Source organism: Mugil cephalus, chromosome 15 (genome assembly GCF_022458985.1).
Source record: "Mugil cephalus isolate CIBA_MC_2020 chromosome 15, CIBA_Mcephalus_1.1, whole genome shotgun sequence".
Lineage (NCBI taxonomy): Eukaryota > Metazoa > Chordata > Actinopteri > Mugiliformes > Mugilidae > Mugil > Mugil cephalus.
This window is the reverse complement of record NC_061784.1, coordinates 22,878,670-22,895,219: the sequence shown is the minus strand read 5'-3', so window position 1 is coordinate 22,895,219 and position 16,550 is coordinate 22,878,670. Positions and strand designations below refer to the sequence as shown.

General features: G+C 38.7%; 2 protein-coding genes across 2 annotated transcripts; both read right to left on the bottom strand.

Moving 5' to 3' along the window:
* Window positions 1-4: 4 nt before the first annotated feature.
* endou2 (endonuclease, polyU-specific 2) lies at window positions 5-5,311 on the bottom strand. The gene is made up of 7 exons (XM_047607230.1): window positions 5,069-5,311; window positions 4,190-4,365; window positions 2,824-2,929; window positions 2,202-2,323; window positions 1,236-1,348; window positions 807-960; window positions 5-385 (listed from the first exon to the last, which is right to left on the bottom strand). The coding sequence occupies exons 2-7, from the start codon at window positions 4,289-4,291 to the stop codon at window positions 131-133; spliced, it is 852 nt and encodes a 283-aa protein (XP_047463186.1). The 5' UTR covers window positions 4,292-4,365; window positions 5,069-5,311; the 3' UTR covers window positions 5-130.
* A 1,953-nt stretch (window positions 5,312-7,264) lies between these two features.
* rnf14 (ring finger protein 14) lies at window positions 7,265-15,185 on the bottom strand. Its single transcript, XM_047608046.1, has 9 exons — window positions 15,076-15,185; window positions 13,552-13,710; window positions 12,068-12,198; window positions 11,788-11,965; window positions 10,515-10,882; window positions 10,194-10,422; window positions 9,942-10,114; window positions 9,712-9,842; window positions 7,265-8,539 (listed from the first exon to the last, which is right to left on the bottom strand). The coding sequence occupies exons 2-9, from the start codon at window positions 13,700-13,702 to the stop codon at window positions 8,464-8,466; spliced, it is 1,437 nt and encodes a 478-aa protein (XP_047464002.1). The 5' UTR covers window positions 13,703-13,710; window positions 15,076-15,185; the 3' UTR covers window positions 7,265-8,463.
* Between the last annotated feature and the right edge of the window lie 1,365 nt (window positions 15,186-16,550).

Sequence of the window (16,550 nt, the reverse complement as noted above, 5' to 3'; positions counted from 1 at the left end):
CACCTTAAATCTTGAAAGGTTTTTATTGTATCTTTATCTAAAATAAAAAGACAACAGCGTTACCTGTGACACTTTCAATGAAATCTCGAAGCTCGGCTCTTTTTTCAATTTTATTATTTTCTGCGTGAAGTTATCTACCGTTCTGGTACCTGAGGAGCACGGGGTAGGTGGTGCCTATGTGCTTTTGGTTGTGGTGGTGGCAAACAATCTCCACGTCGTAAAAACTGAACTGGACTTTGACGCGCTCGTTGGGCGAGCTGAGGAAACAGAGGGTGTAGAGGGAGAACTCGAACTCGGGGCTGACGCCGATGAAGATGCTGCCCTTGGGCTTTATGCCGTTCTTCCAGCTGAACTGCAGCGCCAGGATGTGCTTGTTCTCGTCGGGCTGCAGAAGGAGAAATAATAATAATTAAAACTCACATGCATAATATGCTAAGAAGACGAAAAACAAGGAGAGAAGATGTGCAAGAGCAAACATGTGCAAGAGATTTTTGTTAAGGTGCAAGAAATATGATGAGGGCAAGACAACAAAGTGTGCAAGACATGCATATATATATATAAATATATATATATATATATTATATATATGCACTTCTAGGGGGAATGGAAACACAGCTAATGTGAAGGCTACGTGCTAAGTTAAGTTCTACAGTCTTAAAAATGGGCCTTTATTGCAGGACTGTTGTGTGACGATGCATTTGTTTTCACTTGTGGACACAGAGTAAATTAAAAACACGTTCAAATGCTACATATGTATGTAATATCATACAGATTTTGTAAGCCTGACACATCTGACAGCGTCGTACCTGGGGTGAATGTGCACTGACGCTGTAGCCTTTGTAATCAATGTGTCCCAGCTTCTCCTGCAAGTAGAGCTGGATCCAGTTGTGAAAACCAATCACGGTTCGTCTTCCTCTCGTCTCCCCGACGAACACGTGTTCAAACCCTGAAGAGTCCGGTCTGGAGCAAAGACATTAAAGGAGAGGTCACATTTATTACAGGGTCTATGAAAGTCCACAGTTCGGTCACATTATAACATCGTGTGATATCTGGACGTTTAGCGGCGGCTGAAGTTGTGGAAACGCTCGGTTTTCCGTGGGGATGAGTTCCCGTCAGTCGCACTAACGACACAGAGCCCAGGTTCCCAGAATAAGACGGATAACGAGGTGGTGCTAGATTCCACAGGTGGAGTTTTTTTTTTTGTTTGTTTCAGGGCCGTGCCAGATTCCACCCACCTGCTGGAGCCCCTCCGGGCGTAAAGCTCGAACCAGATCCTGTACAGCTGCTCCTTGAACTGCGTCTCGTCCTTAGGCGAGAGCTGCTTCTCCACCAGGTATTTATGGGCTAACTGAGAACCACAGAAAAGAAAAGAAGGAACTCAAATAATTTGACACCACAGATTGAATCTGGTATAATAAAAGTCTTTTTATAGTTATGAATCATACAAGTAAAACTTTAATAAGTGGGTCAATATATAATTAAACAAAGTTTAACGTAGTTAATCACATTTTGTCTGTTTTCAAGCCTAAAATCAACCAATCAGCACACGACATTTATATGGAAAGATCTTTTTAAATATGACACATACAACTGAGTAAATTGAGAGTTATTTCTAAATATATTGTAGTAACACTGTTGATTCACACTATTTTATATTAAATAACTAATAAAGAGGAGGAAGAACAAACCTTGGAGCAGGTCGTGTGAATGTAAATGTCATTTATATACATGTATATATGTATATTACATAAAGTTTATAATGTGTAACTTAGCTGAAAGTAATTCCTGGATATAATTCTGTGTAAGATTTCCATATAAAATTTGATATATTGCCAGAAAAATAAATATCTGTCATGATTATCTCAACTTATCAACAAATTTTGAATGAGCTCATTTTATTATTGTGTAGATAATTAGAAGGTGGTTGTTGTGTATTTAGTCACAGACATTTTAGTGATATCTAGTCATTTTTTATTAATAATTGTGATTGTTTCCAGTTGTTTTACTCTTAATAAAAATGCAACATATATCTTCAAAAGTTCCTCAAATAAATCAATAATCAATGTACTGACCCAAGTTTTGAGAGTCAGTTTAACTGGATTATATGAATATTTAAACAACGGAGTAACTCTTTAATAGTTATCATTAATCATTTTGCAGGAAAATGTTCATTTGGGAAGTGTTTTTTTTTCCAAATATACCTTCATAGTGGGCGTCTGAAGCATAGAGTCCAGGAACTTGTGGTTCTCCGCCACCTCTTCAGGCGTCACGATTTCCGGTTCGCCGGTGTCGCTCTCATAATTATCCAGCAGGGAGATAAAAGCTGCAGACGGCAAATGCTTTAATTATAACGTAGTTAACGGATGAATTTACAGGTGATGACGTCTTCCAGCTCAGCACAGAGAAACGCCTCGGAAATACCGAGGGTGGAGAAATCGTGTTATTTATTTATTTTCTCAGCAGGACAGTGCACTCGGAGTGAACTCTATTACATAACCAGGCTAAATGTGCAGCTCTGAGACGGTGTTAGCCTCTATTATGTGTGAAAATATCATATTTCCATAAAAAAAGTGTACACGAGCAAGAAAAAGCTGCATCCAGCTGTGTGATTATGCAACACGCTGCTGCTGCTGCTGCTGCTGCTGCTCGTCATAAGGAGATTAAGTAGATGGAAAAGCTTTAGTCTGTCTGTGACAATGAGGGAAGCATGAAGCTGATAAACAGAAAAATGCATCGAGAGACTGAAAAAAAATATCTACAAACCAACTGGAAAAGAACCAAAACCAAAAGTCAAATTATATTACTGATTTTCTGTGCACTCACCTAAAAAAGTCTCCTTTTTGAAAATGTTCTCATCGACAAACGTAAACAGAGGATATCCTGCTGCATCGTTGTCGTCGCTCAGGGCCATGCTGTCTCCAGCTTTGCCCTGCAACACAAACTTACGTCACTGACTCGTGTGAATAGATAACGTACAAGATGATGATAATTTACATATAAAGCTAATTTTACCATATTATCTCTAGTATAGTGTTTCCTGTTCCCTGTGATTTCAATATCTGCACTAAAGGAAAAATCCCTGAGGCTCAAAATAAACATTACAGGTATTTACTGATGCTGCATATAGTTCATTTTGGTACACAACAGTTTTTACGTTACAAATAAATGTATATAAATGATGAGACGTTAATTTGTGTGTGTGTGTCCTGCTCTTGTGCAGCTTTCTTTCTGAGGACCGGAGGATGGTTTCACACCAACACAGTGAGGACATTTGTGCAAAGTGAGGACATTTTGGTCTTGCATCACTTATTTTTTTTATTTTTTTGTTTGTTTTTACAGTGGTTAAGGGTTTGAGGGTTAAGGCTGACGTGCACCTCCCCAGAAATGCAGCTGCACACAGTGGTGATACAGAACCTTGATTTCGGTGCCACTGAATTTTTTAATTAGCTTAGCCTCCTTAGCTCGACACGCTGCACATTACGTCAGTTATTCAGCTGCATGCATGGAAGTTGGAAGCGGAAGACCAAACGTTTGTCTGGACTTCAGCTCTAAAGATGCAGACTGGTCAACCTGCAACAAGGGAGGTAACACCTGGAATTACATTCAAGAATTTTTTATTAAAAGCCCAGAAATGTAGCATCTGTGATGCCTGACAGACCCCACTCCACTGTTTTTATTAGGATAAATATTGACAGTTTGTTATGAATTTTATTTTATATTGGTCCATTTATTTCTTAGTTGTGTTTATAGTATTTAAATTAATATTCTGTTCAACTTGCACGTCACAAAATGCCTGAAAAATAATAATAATAATAAATCTTTAAGCACCGTAAACACTGTTTCAAAAGTATCGGCTTGGCTCCGGTATCGGGAAAAACATTAATAGTAGTTAAGTAAGATTGTGTTGTGCATAATAAATACCTTATTTTATATAATTTAATACTGTCTTAATGATAACCAAGTCTTGGAAGCACTTTTATTTTTATTTTTTTTAATTGGAATACGAAAATGTTGATGGTTATAACCTGTTAAGATTTAGTTTTTGGGGTAAAAGTCAGAGCTCGGTTATTGTGTGTTTGGTGTGAGACGGTCGGGGTTCAGGGGCCGGGGAACTCATTATGTCCCTGAAAGGTCCAAGCAACAATAGAGCAAAACGTTTTGTGTGTGTGTGTGTGTGTGTGTGACGCACCTGCAGAGAGATCCTGTAGTCTTTTCCAGGTGTGAGTCGGTTGATGTCTTTGTCCCACAGCTCCTGCACCATGGCCGACAGCTCCCTGTCGCTCTCGATCATGATGTGACCGCTTGGTTGTGCTGCTGAGGATGGAGGGATGGTTTGGTTCGCGTCTGGCTGCGCAGAAGTTAAAGCTGAAGAGGCAACAACAACAACAACAACAACAACAACACAAAACACAATAATTACTTAAGTATATGTCACTTCTTTTACCTGTTGTAGCTGTAACTATTCAGAGGCAGATGTTCCAAACTTTTAGGAGAAATGGTGGCAACTGCTTCAAAATCATAACTGATATTTAATCACTTGTGATAAAGTGAGTTTTTTTGTATTTTCAGTATTTTCACTACAGGCACTAACTAATTAGTAATTATATATGTTTTTTAATCTAGAAAATACGATACTGAGTTAATCCTATGAGGTTGTGTCTTTGACTGGAAGAGCACTCAATAAAATCAGAATCATTTAGAGTAATTGAAAATATTCTGGTGTATAAATGAGAAAAGTTCAAATGTTGACATATTTTAAGCTTATTTCTAACTCAACAAGGCAAAATAAAATCAGATTTTTCCAGTTCAGAGTTTTTAAATTAACTCATAAAACCTCTAAAACAGCGTTTTTGTGCTAAATGGAAAAACCTAATTAAGTCTAAATGTAAAACTGTGACTGTTCTGTAAACGTGCTCTGATGCTGCATTCAGGGAAAAAAGGAAAAAAGAAAAATGGCTGACAGCATCACACACATTGGTGACTCTTTGAACTCCAGCGTCACCTACATCCCATCTGCCACATGGATGGAAATAATAAAAATAAATAAAAAATAAAAAAATCCACTCACCTTCTTCCTGAATCTCTTGAATCTGGGTTAAACGAGAAAGAAAGTGAGGATCAGTTTCAGCGTCGGTGGAGTTTCTCTCGGCGCAGGTCAGGTGCTGCTGGTGACGGTTTTATTCTGCAGGTGTCTTCACCTTCGCATAGTAACAGGGTCGGTCGGTCAGTCGGTGTCGGTGGATCGGTCGCGTGGAGAAAGACGAGCCGGGCACGAGGGCAGGCGATGGAGAGAGGGGCCATTTTAAAGGGTTGTCCACTGTCAGCAACTCTGGCCAAAAAGGGATTACACAATGTTGTCGTCTCTTTTCAGTCTCAGGGCTAAAAACGTTGGGGTGGCTCTTTGTTGTTTTAGTGTTTCATTGTCCCTCCCGCTCCCTGTCACGGCCTGACCTCCGGATTACGGGGGTAAATACGGGTCATATTTCAGGAGGCAAGAAGCCGTGAAGTGAGTAAACCTGGAAAACAGGAACAGAAACGCTCTCGGTTTTGGTGGCATTTCTCTTTTTGACGAGTTTGCTCTGAATTAAGACTTAATGTTTAGTCAAAGAAAACGACACGTTTAAAGGAAGACGACACATTCGGTCTCTAAACCGCTTCAACGTTCAGCCGGGGCGTTTTTGGACCAATCAAAACTCTTCATTATAGGACTCAACCAACACAATTTTTCAAATCTTGCATTAAGAATCACTCTTAGGTCTTAAAAATACTAAACAAATCCTCAAACAGACATTAAAAACTTGACTGGTTCCATAAAAATACGTAAGATATTTTGAATATTGGGTCATTTTGGGTCACTCCACTTTTTATTAAAAGACACATTTTTCTGTTGCTTCATGTCCATATAAAGCCAGTACATTTGAAAGTTCTTCAGAGACAAAACTGGCTAAAACAAGGAACTTAACGCAGGAACCAAGCTTGAAGATCACCAGGAAAGATCATCAGTTGGATCCACTCTGCAGAAATACAGACGAAGCAACAACTTGGAAGACAAACCAAGATCCGAACGTCCAAGAAATGACCTCATCCTGATCCACCTTCGCAGGGAAAACCACCGAATGACATCACAGAAGCTCAAACAACAGTGGTTGGATCCAAGAACACAACAACTGGACAGTCAGGACCTGGAAGAAGATTCTGTTTCCAGCTTTATCTCAGAAAACCAGGCCAAGCATCATCTCCAGCATGTACAGTAGCCACTGTCAAACATGGAGGAGGCAGCATCATGGTTTGGATGCATAAGGTGCTGCAACAATCCACATGGGACATGAGCCCCTTTGAAAATCTGTGGTGGATTATTTAAAGGTCTGTTTCAAAGCTCAAACCAAAGAATTAAAAGTGGTAATTTAAGAAGATTAACCCTCAGCACAGTGTGAAAGGCTCATCAGGATTATGCTAAATGCTATATGCTGCTAATGGGAGAAGAACTAAATATTAATATTATGATGTGATGGTTTATTTATCATTTGTTCAGTTTTGAACACTTTGTTATTTGTTGACTTTGATACCAACAACGTTGAAAACTGACATAATGAAACTGTCAAGACTTCAGTTTTTTTTTAGCTTTTCTTGTAAACAACAAACAAAATAAATATCATTTGTATTTGTTTGTGTTTGTGTGTCTGTCTAATGCAGCCACACATTTTCAGACAGGAAAAAACTATTTCTCCACAAATATTTCATGATATTTTAGTTTTGTGTAAAAATTTAAAGGTTTTCCCGCCACTGTCTTGGCTCTAAAACGAGACCAAGACCATGAGTGGCCTTGACATTTTTAATTGAGTTATAATAGAAGGTGAAGCCACACAGGCTGAACACACCTGTTTTCATTTCCTATTGACACTAAGAGCATTTTACAGTTTTTTCCATCATACAAGTAAGACAAACACTTTTTATGAATGCGAAGGATAATAAACACCAATTTATAGAGGAAATTAATCTGGAAATGATCCCTCTACGACCTTATTAATTTATGTAAATATTTGCTCAGTTAGTATTACTGTCTACCTTTAATTTCATTTTATTCATATAGCGCCTTAAAAGCAATGAGCATTTGCACCAATGTGCTTCATAAAAGTTACAGCAATTAACAGAGATGTTTTGTCTTTGGATAATTAAAAAAATAGAAACGGAAGTGGTTCTAAAACTGAGCCCTGAGGAACCCCACACAAAAAAAACCCAGATCCAATGAATGAAACAAGACAAATTGTTATGTATTAATATTTATTTGGAGGAACTTTAGAGGATTCTGCAGGTAATGTCTTCCAACCAGACACTGGGTCTGAATCGATGGGGAAATGAACCTATGACAGAACAGAGTCACTTTTTTATTTTTCTTTCTTTTAAAACCGATTCAGACGTCGACGGTTTTCAAAAGTAACAGCGTGTTTTTTGAAGCACCGAGGAGCAAATCATTAAATTAAATTAAAAAAAAAAAAAAAATTAATCAGGCTTCAACCAGAACCTCCTGATTTTGAATGTCTGACAAATGTAAAATAAATATTAATACAAAATGATCATTCGTATCTGGAAATGTCACATTTCTATGGCCTTGCTTTCATATGATACTATTTGGCAACATTAACAGTTTTATTTAGTATGAACAAATCTTTCCATAACCAACTTTATGAGGATTCAATTCACTTATTTTTTTTTTTTTATCCAACAGAATTAAATCATATCACAACCAAACCGATGAAATCATTATTTCTATTCAACCTGCTGAACTTTCTATCACATGGTTTTGCAGAAAGCACATTTCTGTAAATTAACCCATAAAAAAAGAAGCAAATCATAGTTTTCAAAATAAAACATAAAAATCTGTCATTTAAAATGCTCAACACGCTGCATCTGTCTCCACTGTAATTCACTTTAATAATCACCTTGAAAGTCCGAAAGTCTAATCAGATAATTTATAAAAGTAGGCGAGATGACAGCGAAGGACAAAAGCATAAGATTTTGTTTTGCCTGCAACACTAAAATTATTTTATTAATCAATTTGGAGCCTCCATCAAATTGAGCTCGGTTCGGCGTTTCCTCTCTCAAATCTTTTTCACGATAAATCTGCAAGATGTCGCGATCTAAGAAAATAGACGTAATCTACTCTACACAGAAGAGAAACTCAAACAAAGTCACATCCCTTTGTAACCTTCACCCTTTCTTTCACTTCCTCACTACTAGAATAAAAGCCAGAACTGTTCTTGACATTATTGAATATTACAATAATTTATATATGGTGAAAAAAAAAAAAACAGACCCCTGTTGATGTTGGAAACACAAACAGTGGTTGTAGTTGTTGTGGCGTTTCTAGGCCAAACGCAGGCGTAGTGAGATTCAGAGTTGGGCCGATGGATGCATGAGAGATAAAGTGCATTCAGATGGAGGGTGGAGGATGAGGCGCCGGGGTCAGTCGTCCTCCTCGTCGCTCCAGAAGTCGTCTTCGTCGTCGAAACCAACTTCGACGTCTACACCGAGGAAGAGTCTGCAACGGGCAAGAAAAGATGGTACGTAAACAACCCTGAGGCCCTGCGTCCTCGTATGGGGACGTTGAGTTTTGAGGTTAGTTGGCAGCTTCTTATTCTGCTTCATTTTAAACCCGTTATCGTCATAAGTGGATGCTTTAGTGATGCCACCTAGTGGCAGCAAAGGGTCAAGACAGTAGACGACTGCACAACGTTTTTTTATTCATGACTATTAACTTTTATAGTTTGATATGACTATAAGGAAATTTATCAAATTATTTCAATAGCAATAAGCTGCAGCTGCAGACATTGAGATTTATATTTACTTCTTAGGTTCTTCTAATCCTTAATACCTTGGAGAAATTGAAAATACATACCAAACAAAAGCTCTGGTCTCAGGAGATTAAACTAGAAGACAATTTGCCCAATACTGTGCATATACCTGCACGTTCCATAGCCATAAATTCTACTTAATTAATCTACTTTAAATTTCAAGGGGGTCAATATCTGTGAGGACCTCAACACTCATAAATAGTAATAAATAGTAATATATATAATAATAAATAGTAACACCATCACTAACATCGGTACAAGTACACGGTAAACTCAAGTACTTTTCTTTTCCTTGAACAAAAATAAATAAATAAAAAAATTAATTTAAAAGGCTCTAAAATTTGCAAAAAAAATGGAATCTTTAGCAAATAGCTCCTTAAAATAAATAATAATGGCGTTTTCCTCCATCAGTCACTGGGTAAAAATGATGAGATGACTATAAAAATGTTTTCGACCAAAGTAATTCTATTGGAAATTACCACTAAATGACAATTATTCATAAGAATTACACTAAATAAACCCACTACATGCTAATTCCAGGACCACTTAGCTAACTCTAGCATCAAACAATAAATAAGCTTAGCTAGCGATGCTAAAGTAAAGTTATGTTTTGTTCACTTGGAGGTGGACCAGACTAACCAAACTATAAAACTATTAATACACAAACACGTGTCTGTAAAAAAACAAACAAACAAACAAACAAACAGTGTTCTAGGGTTAAATGGATGATGAACTCTACTCAACTTCATCTCTTTAACCGCTGCTCGTTAAAAAAAGCATCTTATCTGACTCTCTGGAGGGTAATAAAACCAGCTCAGGGCAACGACAAACACAACAAAGTCTCGTTCCCATCACTTACTGGTTGTAACAGGGCGAGTGCGGGTTGTTAAAATGACTGTAGGGGTTGACTTTGCTGAGGACGCCCAGACACAACCAGCAGAAGTACTGTTTACAGGAGGTGCAGGTCATCTTGTTGCAGCCGTCCACTTTCTGCAGAGAGAGACACACATGAAGAGACACGAAGAGCGAGACCGACAAAGACAGACATGGACATCCTCCTCCTGACCAGCAGGGGGCGGCGCCTTTTACCTGTATGTTTGTCCCGCAGCAGGGGCAGTTCTTGCAGTTCTCGTTGAGCCAGTCTCTGCTGAACGACTCCTCCACCGCTTTCTGGATCACCCTCTTCCCAAAGCGTTTCTCCATGAACTTCTTCCCCTCGGGCGTCGCCGACAGGTACTCGTCTTTCAGCTTACGAAGGTCCTCTGATGTTGCACAAGACAGAAAAACTGAGTGCATTCAGAGTTGTTTACAGTCACAGGTGTATTTTTTTAGCAGCATTACCTGAATGGATTTTGCAGTGGGAGACTCCGTGATAGCCCAGCTTGCACAGCGTACAGAAAGCGTACTGGCACGCCGAGCAGATGCCCATGGTCGTGTCCGGCTCCACCATGACAGCGGTGCCGCAGGACTGACGGGGGCAGTAGACCACGTCGGCCATGAGGTCCAACGTGGACTGAAGCAGTAAACGGTCGTATCGGGCGAACAGCTCCTCGTCCACCAGCTGTTTCACCTGAAGGACGAAAAAAAAAAAAAAAAAAAAAAAACGTTTATCCTCCATCTCAAAAGAAAGCCAGCGCACAAACCCAGAGACGAGCCGCTAACCTGCAACGGTGTGGCTAAAGAGGTACATCTGGGCTCGGGGCAGTTAAGGCACTGGACGTTGCCGTCGCGTATTTGGATCTGGAAGTATTCGCTCACGCAGGCCTTGCAGTAGACGTGCTGGCAGTCCTTGAAGCAGAGGCAGGCGGCGCCCAGCTTCTCCGCGAAGCAGATCCCGCAGCAGAACACCTTCCCGTCGAACGCCCGCTGCCGCTGCGCCTCGTCGAAGTCCAGGAGCTGAGGTAGGAGGTCGGCGCGCGGGTCCATCAGGACCACGGCCCGCGGGTCGTCCACGTGGGAGGAGGAGGAGGACGAGAGCTTTTCCTTTTTCGCCTCTTCCTTTTCGGAGAGGCCGCCGCTCTGAGCCAACGCTGAGCACAGAAGGAAACATTAGGATAAATTAAGGTAATAATAACAGAGACAACGGAAATAAAACGACGTCGTTTGAAGCAGTAAACAAGTGGGTCTTCAACTTTTTTTTTCATGCATAATCACGTGTTCAGAACATTTTCTACTGGTTCAGAGAGGAATTAATGCAGCAGATTGACTAAGGATGAACTATTTCACTGTGATGATGAGTAAATATTGTAGAATAATCCCACACTAGTAGTAAAACAGGTTTGCACAAATAATGTCGTTTTTAATTTTCTAGGTTTTCACCCTGAAATCAGCTCTAACCTGACAGTCAGTGACGAGACACAGGAGTAATGTGCTCGTATTTATCACCTTCTGCAGCTCTTTGAAACTGTGGTAATCGAGTCGAGGGGTCAGAAAAACATCAATAAGGGTCTGATATAAATATAACGCCAAGATTTTTCCTCTGTGACTCTGTAATTAAAAGCAGACAGAGATGATGGTAAAAACTGCTTTTGTTTTGGACGGGTTTTGACGGGTTCTCAGTTTGTTTTGTGATTCATGGAGTCATATAAAGAAATATCCAACATTCCCTCTGTAAATACCTGGAAATCTAACACTTTAACAAAATGAAACAAGAATTTTGAACCTCACTTTAGTCGTTATTCAGATTTCTGTTCTGGAAACATATGCAAATTAGTGCATATTTAAGTAGATTCTTCCTCATTTGCATATTTAAAAATACACTTGCAATATACTACTTGCATATACTATACTATACAATATACTTGCAATACAAAAAGTTGTTGTTTTTATGTAAGTAATAAACTGGAGGAGTTTCATGGTGATATCTGTTAGTTAAATTTTTTACCCTATTCACCTGTAGTGTCTCGGATCAATAGAATCAGAAATCAGACTGTACCTGTGGCTGCATGGTCGGTTTTCCTTCGCTCACTCGCCGCCTTGATGACTTCCAGCGGAGACTGAATGCCCAGAAAGGCCAGAGTCTCCTCTTTGAGGAACTGGATCCACGTGAAAAGAATCACACAGCCCTGGTTTTCCTCCCACAGCTCGTCCAGGCGTCGACACAGAGACGTCATCTGAGGAACAGAGCCGGCGTTAAAAGTTAAAAGAGGCGAACGGTCAAAGACTGAGCACGAGCTTTGAAGACACTTACGCACACATCGTGTCATGAGTCTCACCTGTGCTTTGCTCATCCATTTAGAGCTGAGGGTGAACTCAGGTGCAGCCGTGGAGGGATAGTCTGCAGGAAGCTCAAAGTTGAGCACCAGAGGAGGCAAGAAGCAAACGTTATGCTCAGTTTCCTTCTCTCCTGCAAAAAACACAATGAAAGTTCATTAGTTTCCTTGTTAGAGTGGAGAAGCACTGTCTGCAAACATCATAATCCCATCATAGACCAACTGTTATGTGACATTTGATCATGAATTAATAACTTTCAGTCTAAAGTAAAGTCTGAAAGTCAGTCTAATCATCAAGAAGACAAAGAAAGACAAAAAACATGAGACTTTGTTTTCCCTGCAACACTAAAAGTAATTTTATTAATCAATTTCAAGCACAAAGCCCCCATCAAACCGAGCTTAGTCAGCGTTTCCTCTAACGCAGGGGTGTCAAACATAAGGCCGGGGGCCAAAACCGGCCCGCCAGAGGGTCCAATCTGGCCCGTGGGATGAATTTTCAAAAATTACACTGGAGATATTAGCTGGAAATCTTTGACAAAATAAGAAATTTCACAGTTTTTCATTACATGTAGCAGTACTTTTTTGCACTAAAGCAAAGGGAAACATTTGGAGTTGTCGTTATTTACCAGGTTATAAGCTATTGGGCAACCGGCCCGGCCCCCTTGAGGTCAAATTGGGCTGTATGTGGCCCCTGAACTAAAATGAGTTTGACACCCCTGCTCTAACGAATCTTAAATTGTTATAAATCTGCAAGATGCAAGAAAATAATCTACTGTATAAAGAAGAGAACTTTTAGCTGGTAGAGAATATCGTAGCTGTGTAGGATTAGCATTTTAGCATTTCTTTGCACAGCTTCACTCAGTACATTTACACGCACGAGGAAAAAAAAAAGTATTATTGCCTTAATCTGACTTTAACTGGACAATTTAACAACATTTAAACACGTTACTCCGACTAAAATCTGAGTTCTCCTCCTTATTCTATTAAGACAAACAGATAATGTCATTGGAAATCTCCGGCATGTTTACGCCTTAGTTGGACTTTAACTGGACAACGCGTGTGCGCAAGCTGCACAATCACTGCGCTGGTGTTTGACCCCGAAACAAAAACATCCAAGAAAGTCGGTCCTAGAAGAAGAAGGTGAACAGAGCCGCCTGAGGGATAGCGCCATCTATCTGCACCCGGAGTAGTGCACACATTACTACGAGATTAAAAAGCTGAACTATTATTAATCTGGTTGTTGTTTGAAATGTTGGTCTGACACGTGAACAAGTCTTATTTATTATATGACGTAATAGGTCAAACAGAAAAGGGGCCGTATTAACCTGCTGAAAAGACACATATCGCCACCTAGTGTGGAGGAGGAGGAGGACATGTTCACGTCAGTTATCCGACTTTCTCCGTTGCATGTAAACTGGGACAATGACCTCATTCAGAAAAGTTAAATGTTGAGCATGTAAATGCACTTGAGTGACAGGTGAACCTACCTTTGAAAACTATTTTGAAGTCAGGAGGAAGCTCCAGACACAGCTGGATCTCTCCCCCCTGGGCCGACTTCGCCCGGTGAAACTCCTCCTCATCGTAGATACTTGCTAAAGCAAGTAGCTCATCCTCCTGGGCTTCCTTGTTCTCAGACATTTACATTCCTGCAGTGACAGCAACAGGACACAAGATTCACAAACAGCATATTTAAAGCTAAAACTTCACAATCCTACAGAAATTGATGGTTCTGATTGAGTTTTGTCTCTGATAAACTCTACATGGAACAAATTAATTTAACAGAGAGCAAAGTATGCACACTAGAGATGTGCATATCGATACTTCCCATCTAGAAAAATCTAAATATTGATACCAAGTATGCTTTCACAAGAAATATTAATACTTTTAAGACACCAAATAAAGAATAAAAAGTGTAGAATATATAAACTGGACTTTGGACTCACCATGAGCAATAATTTCCTGCTGTGTATTACCCCCATGTTCAGTGTTATTATAGAGCAACAACTCAGAACACATGTTCACTTATTCTTATTATACTAAGAATACATACATACATACACTGAAAAAAATAAGTTAATAGGTTTAATATTGTAGAGTCATAAGTATGTAGATTTTGTTATGAGGAAGAAGATGCATTTATTTAGTTATTTTATTGTACGTACGTTACAAGCTCCTGTCTTAATCTGTCTTAGATTTACACTTTTAAACATTATATTGGAGGATTACTATACTAAAAGCCCAATTAAGAACAAAAAAACATATTGCAAAGCCAATTTGTTATGGAAAAGATGATCACAGCGAATAATACTCATTAATTGTAAAGTAGCATTACATAGTTTTAAATGGGAGACTTTGTAATTTTGAAGGGACCCTTTATATATATATATATATATATTATATATACATATTATATACATATTTCTTATTTCTGTCCTGTCTTTTTTCTTTTTTGTGCACTCTTTCGTTTGATGTGTTGTTGTATGTACTATGTCTATATTTTTGCCTGAATCAATAATAAAACAATAAAAAATAAAAAGTCCTCATCTTCATGTGCACAAGTAGAGTCTAACAGTAACGATATCGGTATATTAGCCTTTGAATTAGTTGGTATCGGTTCAAAACAAAAAAAAAGCAGTGGTATCGCACATATTGCATTAGCTAGCATCAGGCTACACTGTGGTCCAAAGGTTAGCACGCTAGCTGGCAAACTTTAACTTTATCCACTCCAGATTTGGTAATAATCGTTAATAATAGTTTAATGTGAGCCTGAAGTGGTGTCTAAATGAGGTGTTGTTGTGATTTAAGTCCAATTGACAAACTTCAAAACAAACCGGTAGAGACTTAGCCAACTAGCCTCGTTAGCTACCGTAAACAGTGGCTCCTGCGGCTCAACAGTTACTTCTCCTTTACGGCAGCATTAGAGTTAAACGCATGCGCTGCCAGACTAAACGGCAACGAGTTTTAAAGAGAATATGTCCACGGTAAGTGTAAAAAAACAACACGTTTCTTACCTTGTGTGTGTGACTCTTGCCCTCTGACGACCAGTTCACGTCATGACCATTTACTGTAAGACAGCGCCTCCTGCAGACTACTTCTTCTTCTTCTTCCTTTTATTTATGGCAGTTAGCATCTAGCTTGTCGGTGCATTACCGCCACCTGCTGCTCAGAGTGTGTGGCTCAGACTTCCGGTTTACGATCTAATTTGCCCTAAACACCGATCATAAAAAATAAATACATGAATAAATGAATGAATAAATAAATAAATAAATAAAATAGCCTCTTGCAAACTGGGTTCTATACTTTAACTGTACTTCTTGCATTTATTGAACCTTAATTTAAGCAGGTCCATTTAGAGAAATTTCCTTGAAGCAAAGGTAAGGGGACCAGATTTCTTAAATTAATTTTAAAATTAAAATAATTAAATAATAATAATAAAAATATATTTTTTCCATATTGATATTTATTCACATTTAAACACATTTAAACTGTTATCTCTGAAATGTCAATAGCAGCGCGACTACCTACCGTAATAACTGTTGTTCTAGTTTACGCGCAACGTTTTTTTCCTCATTCATAAAACGCTCAAATCGGGGACAGTTTTATTTGGGGAACATTTCTTTGACAACGAGGACTGTCACCAGAAACGTCTGGTGGTTACCTCCAAGCAAAGGCTGCAATGTCTTAGCTTTTCTTGACAAAAAAATTAAATGTAGTATTTTGTTTTCTTCACATGCGAGATAACAACTTATTTATCCGTGTTGTTTACCCTTTATTTGTGAAACGTGTTAACATTTTCTGTGGCTGTTAATAACAGCTGTTTCAATTTGCGCCAGAAGGGGGCGGTAGAGTGTTTGAGGAATTTGGTTTAGATTACAAGTAGTAGTGAAAGCATTGGGATTATTGATATTTGCAAAAAATACTTAAAAGAAATGACATAATCACGAGAGAAGAGACAAATGGATGTAGATATGGACTAAAATATCGTGGTGTATCGCTATAAAATAAATAAATGCATGTGTCTTAAGGCGTTAAGATATGCTGGGCATGCGTTTAACAACTATAAGTGGGTTCAGGAGGAATGTGTTTATATATAAAAAGTGGACTGCATTAACAAAATAAGAGAAAATAAAATGTGAAAATTGTGCACGCTCCAAAAGAAAAGTGGTTAACTTCAGAAAAGTAAAATAACTCAACTAGTCTCAACCAATTTTCCAGATAATTAATTGCTCTTCAACCATCTTTTCATGTGTAATTTGCCTTTAATTCTGTCATCTGTGTGTGTTGTTGTAATTTTTATTTTTGCTTTTGTATTAAAAAATAATAATAATAAACCAAAATCCTTTTTTTTTGGGTGAATATTTTATTTTTTGCTTTTTTCTGTGATGTTGGCGACAACAGAAACACCTAAAAAAGGCGATTCGTCGCACCAGCATTCACGCTGTTGAGTAGAAAAACAAACAAACAATGCGAGGCTACGAGAGAACGA

Excerpts from the sequence above, each read along its gene's own strand:
- endou2 (XM_047607230.1), bottom strand. The coding sequence starts at position 4,291 with ATGATCGAGAGCGACAGGGAGCTGTCGGCCATGGTGCAGGAGCTGTGG. Across the intron at positions 2,324-2,823 it reads CAAAAAGGAGACTTTTTTAG|CTTTTATCTCCCTGCTGGAT; the intron begins GTGAGTGCACAG and ends TGCCGTCTGCAG. Across the intron at positions 961-1,235 it reads GCCCGGAGGGGCTCCAGCAG|ACCGGACTCTTCAGGGTTTG; the intron begins GTGGGTGGAATC and ends TCTTTGCTCCAG.
- rnf14 (XM_047608046.1), bottom strand. The coding sequence starts at position 13,702 with ATGTCTGAGAACAAGGAAGCCCAGGAGGATGAGCTACTTGCTTTAGCA. Across the intron at positions 11,966-12,067 it reads AATGGATGAGCAAAGCACAG|ATGACGTCTCTGTGTCGACG; the intron begins GTGAGACTCATG and ends TCTGTTCCTCAG. Across the intron at positions 10,115-10,193 it reads CCACTGCAAAATCCATTCAG|AGGACCTTCGTAAGCTGAAA; the intron begins GTAATGCTGCTA and ends GTGCAACATCAG.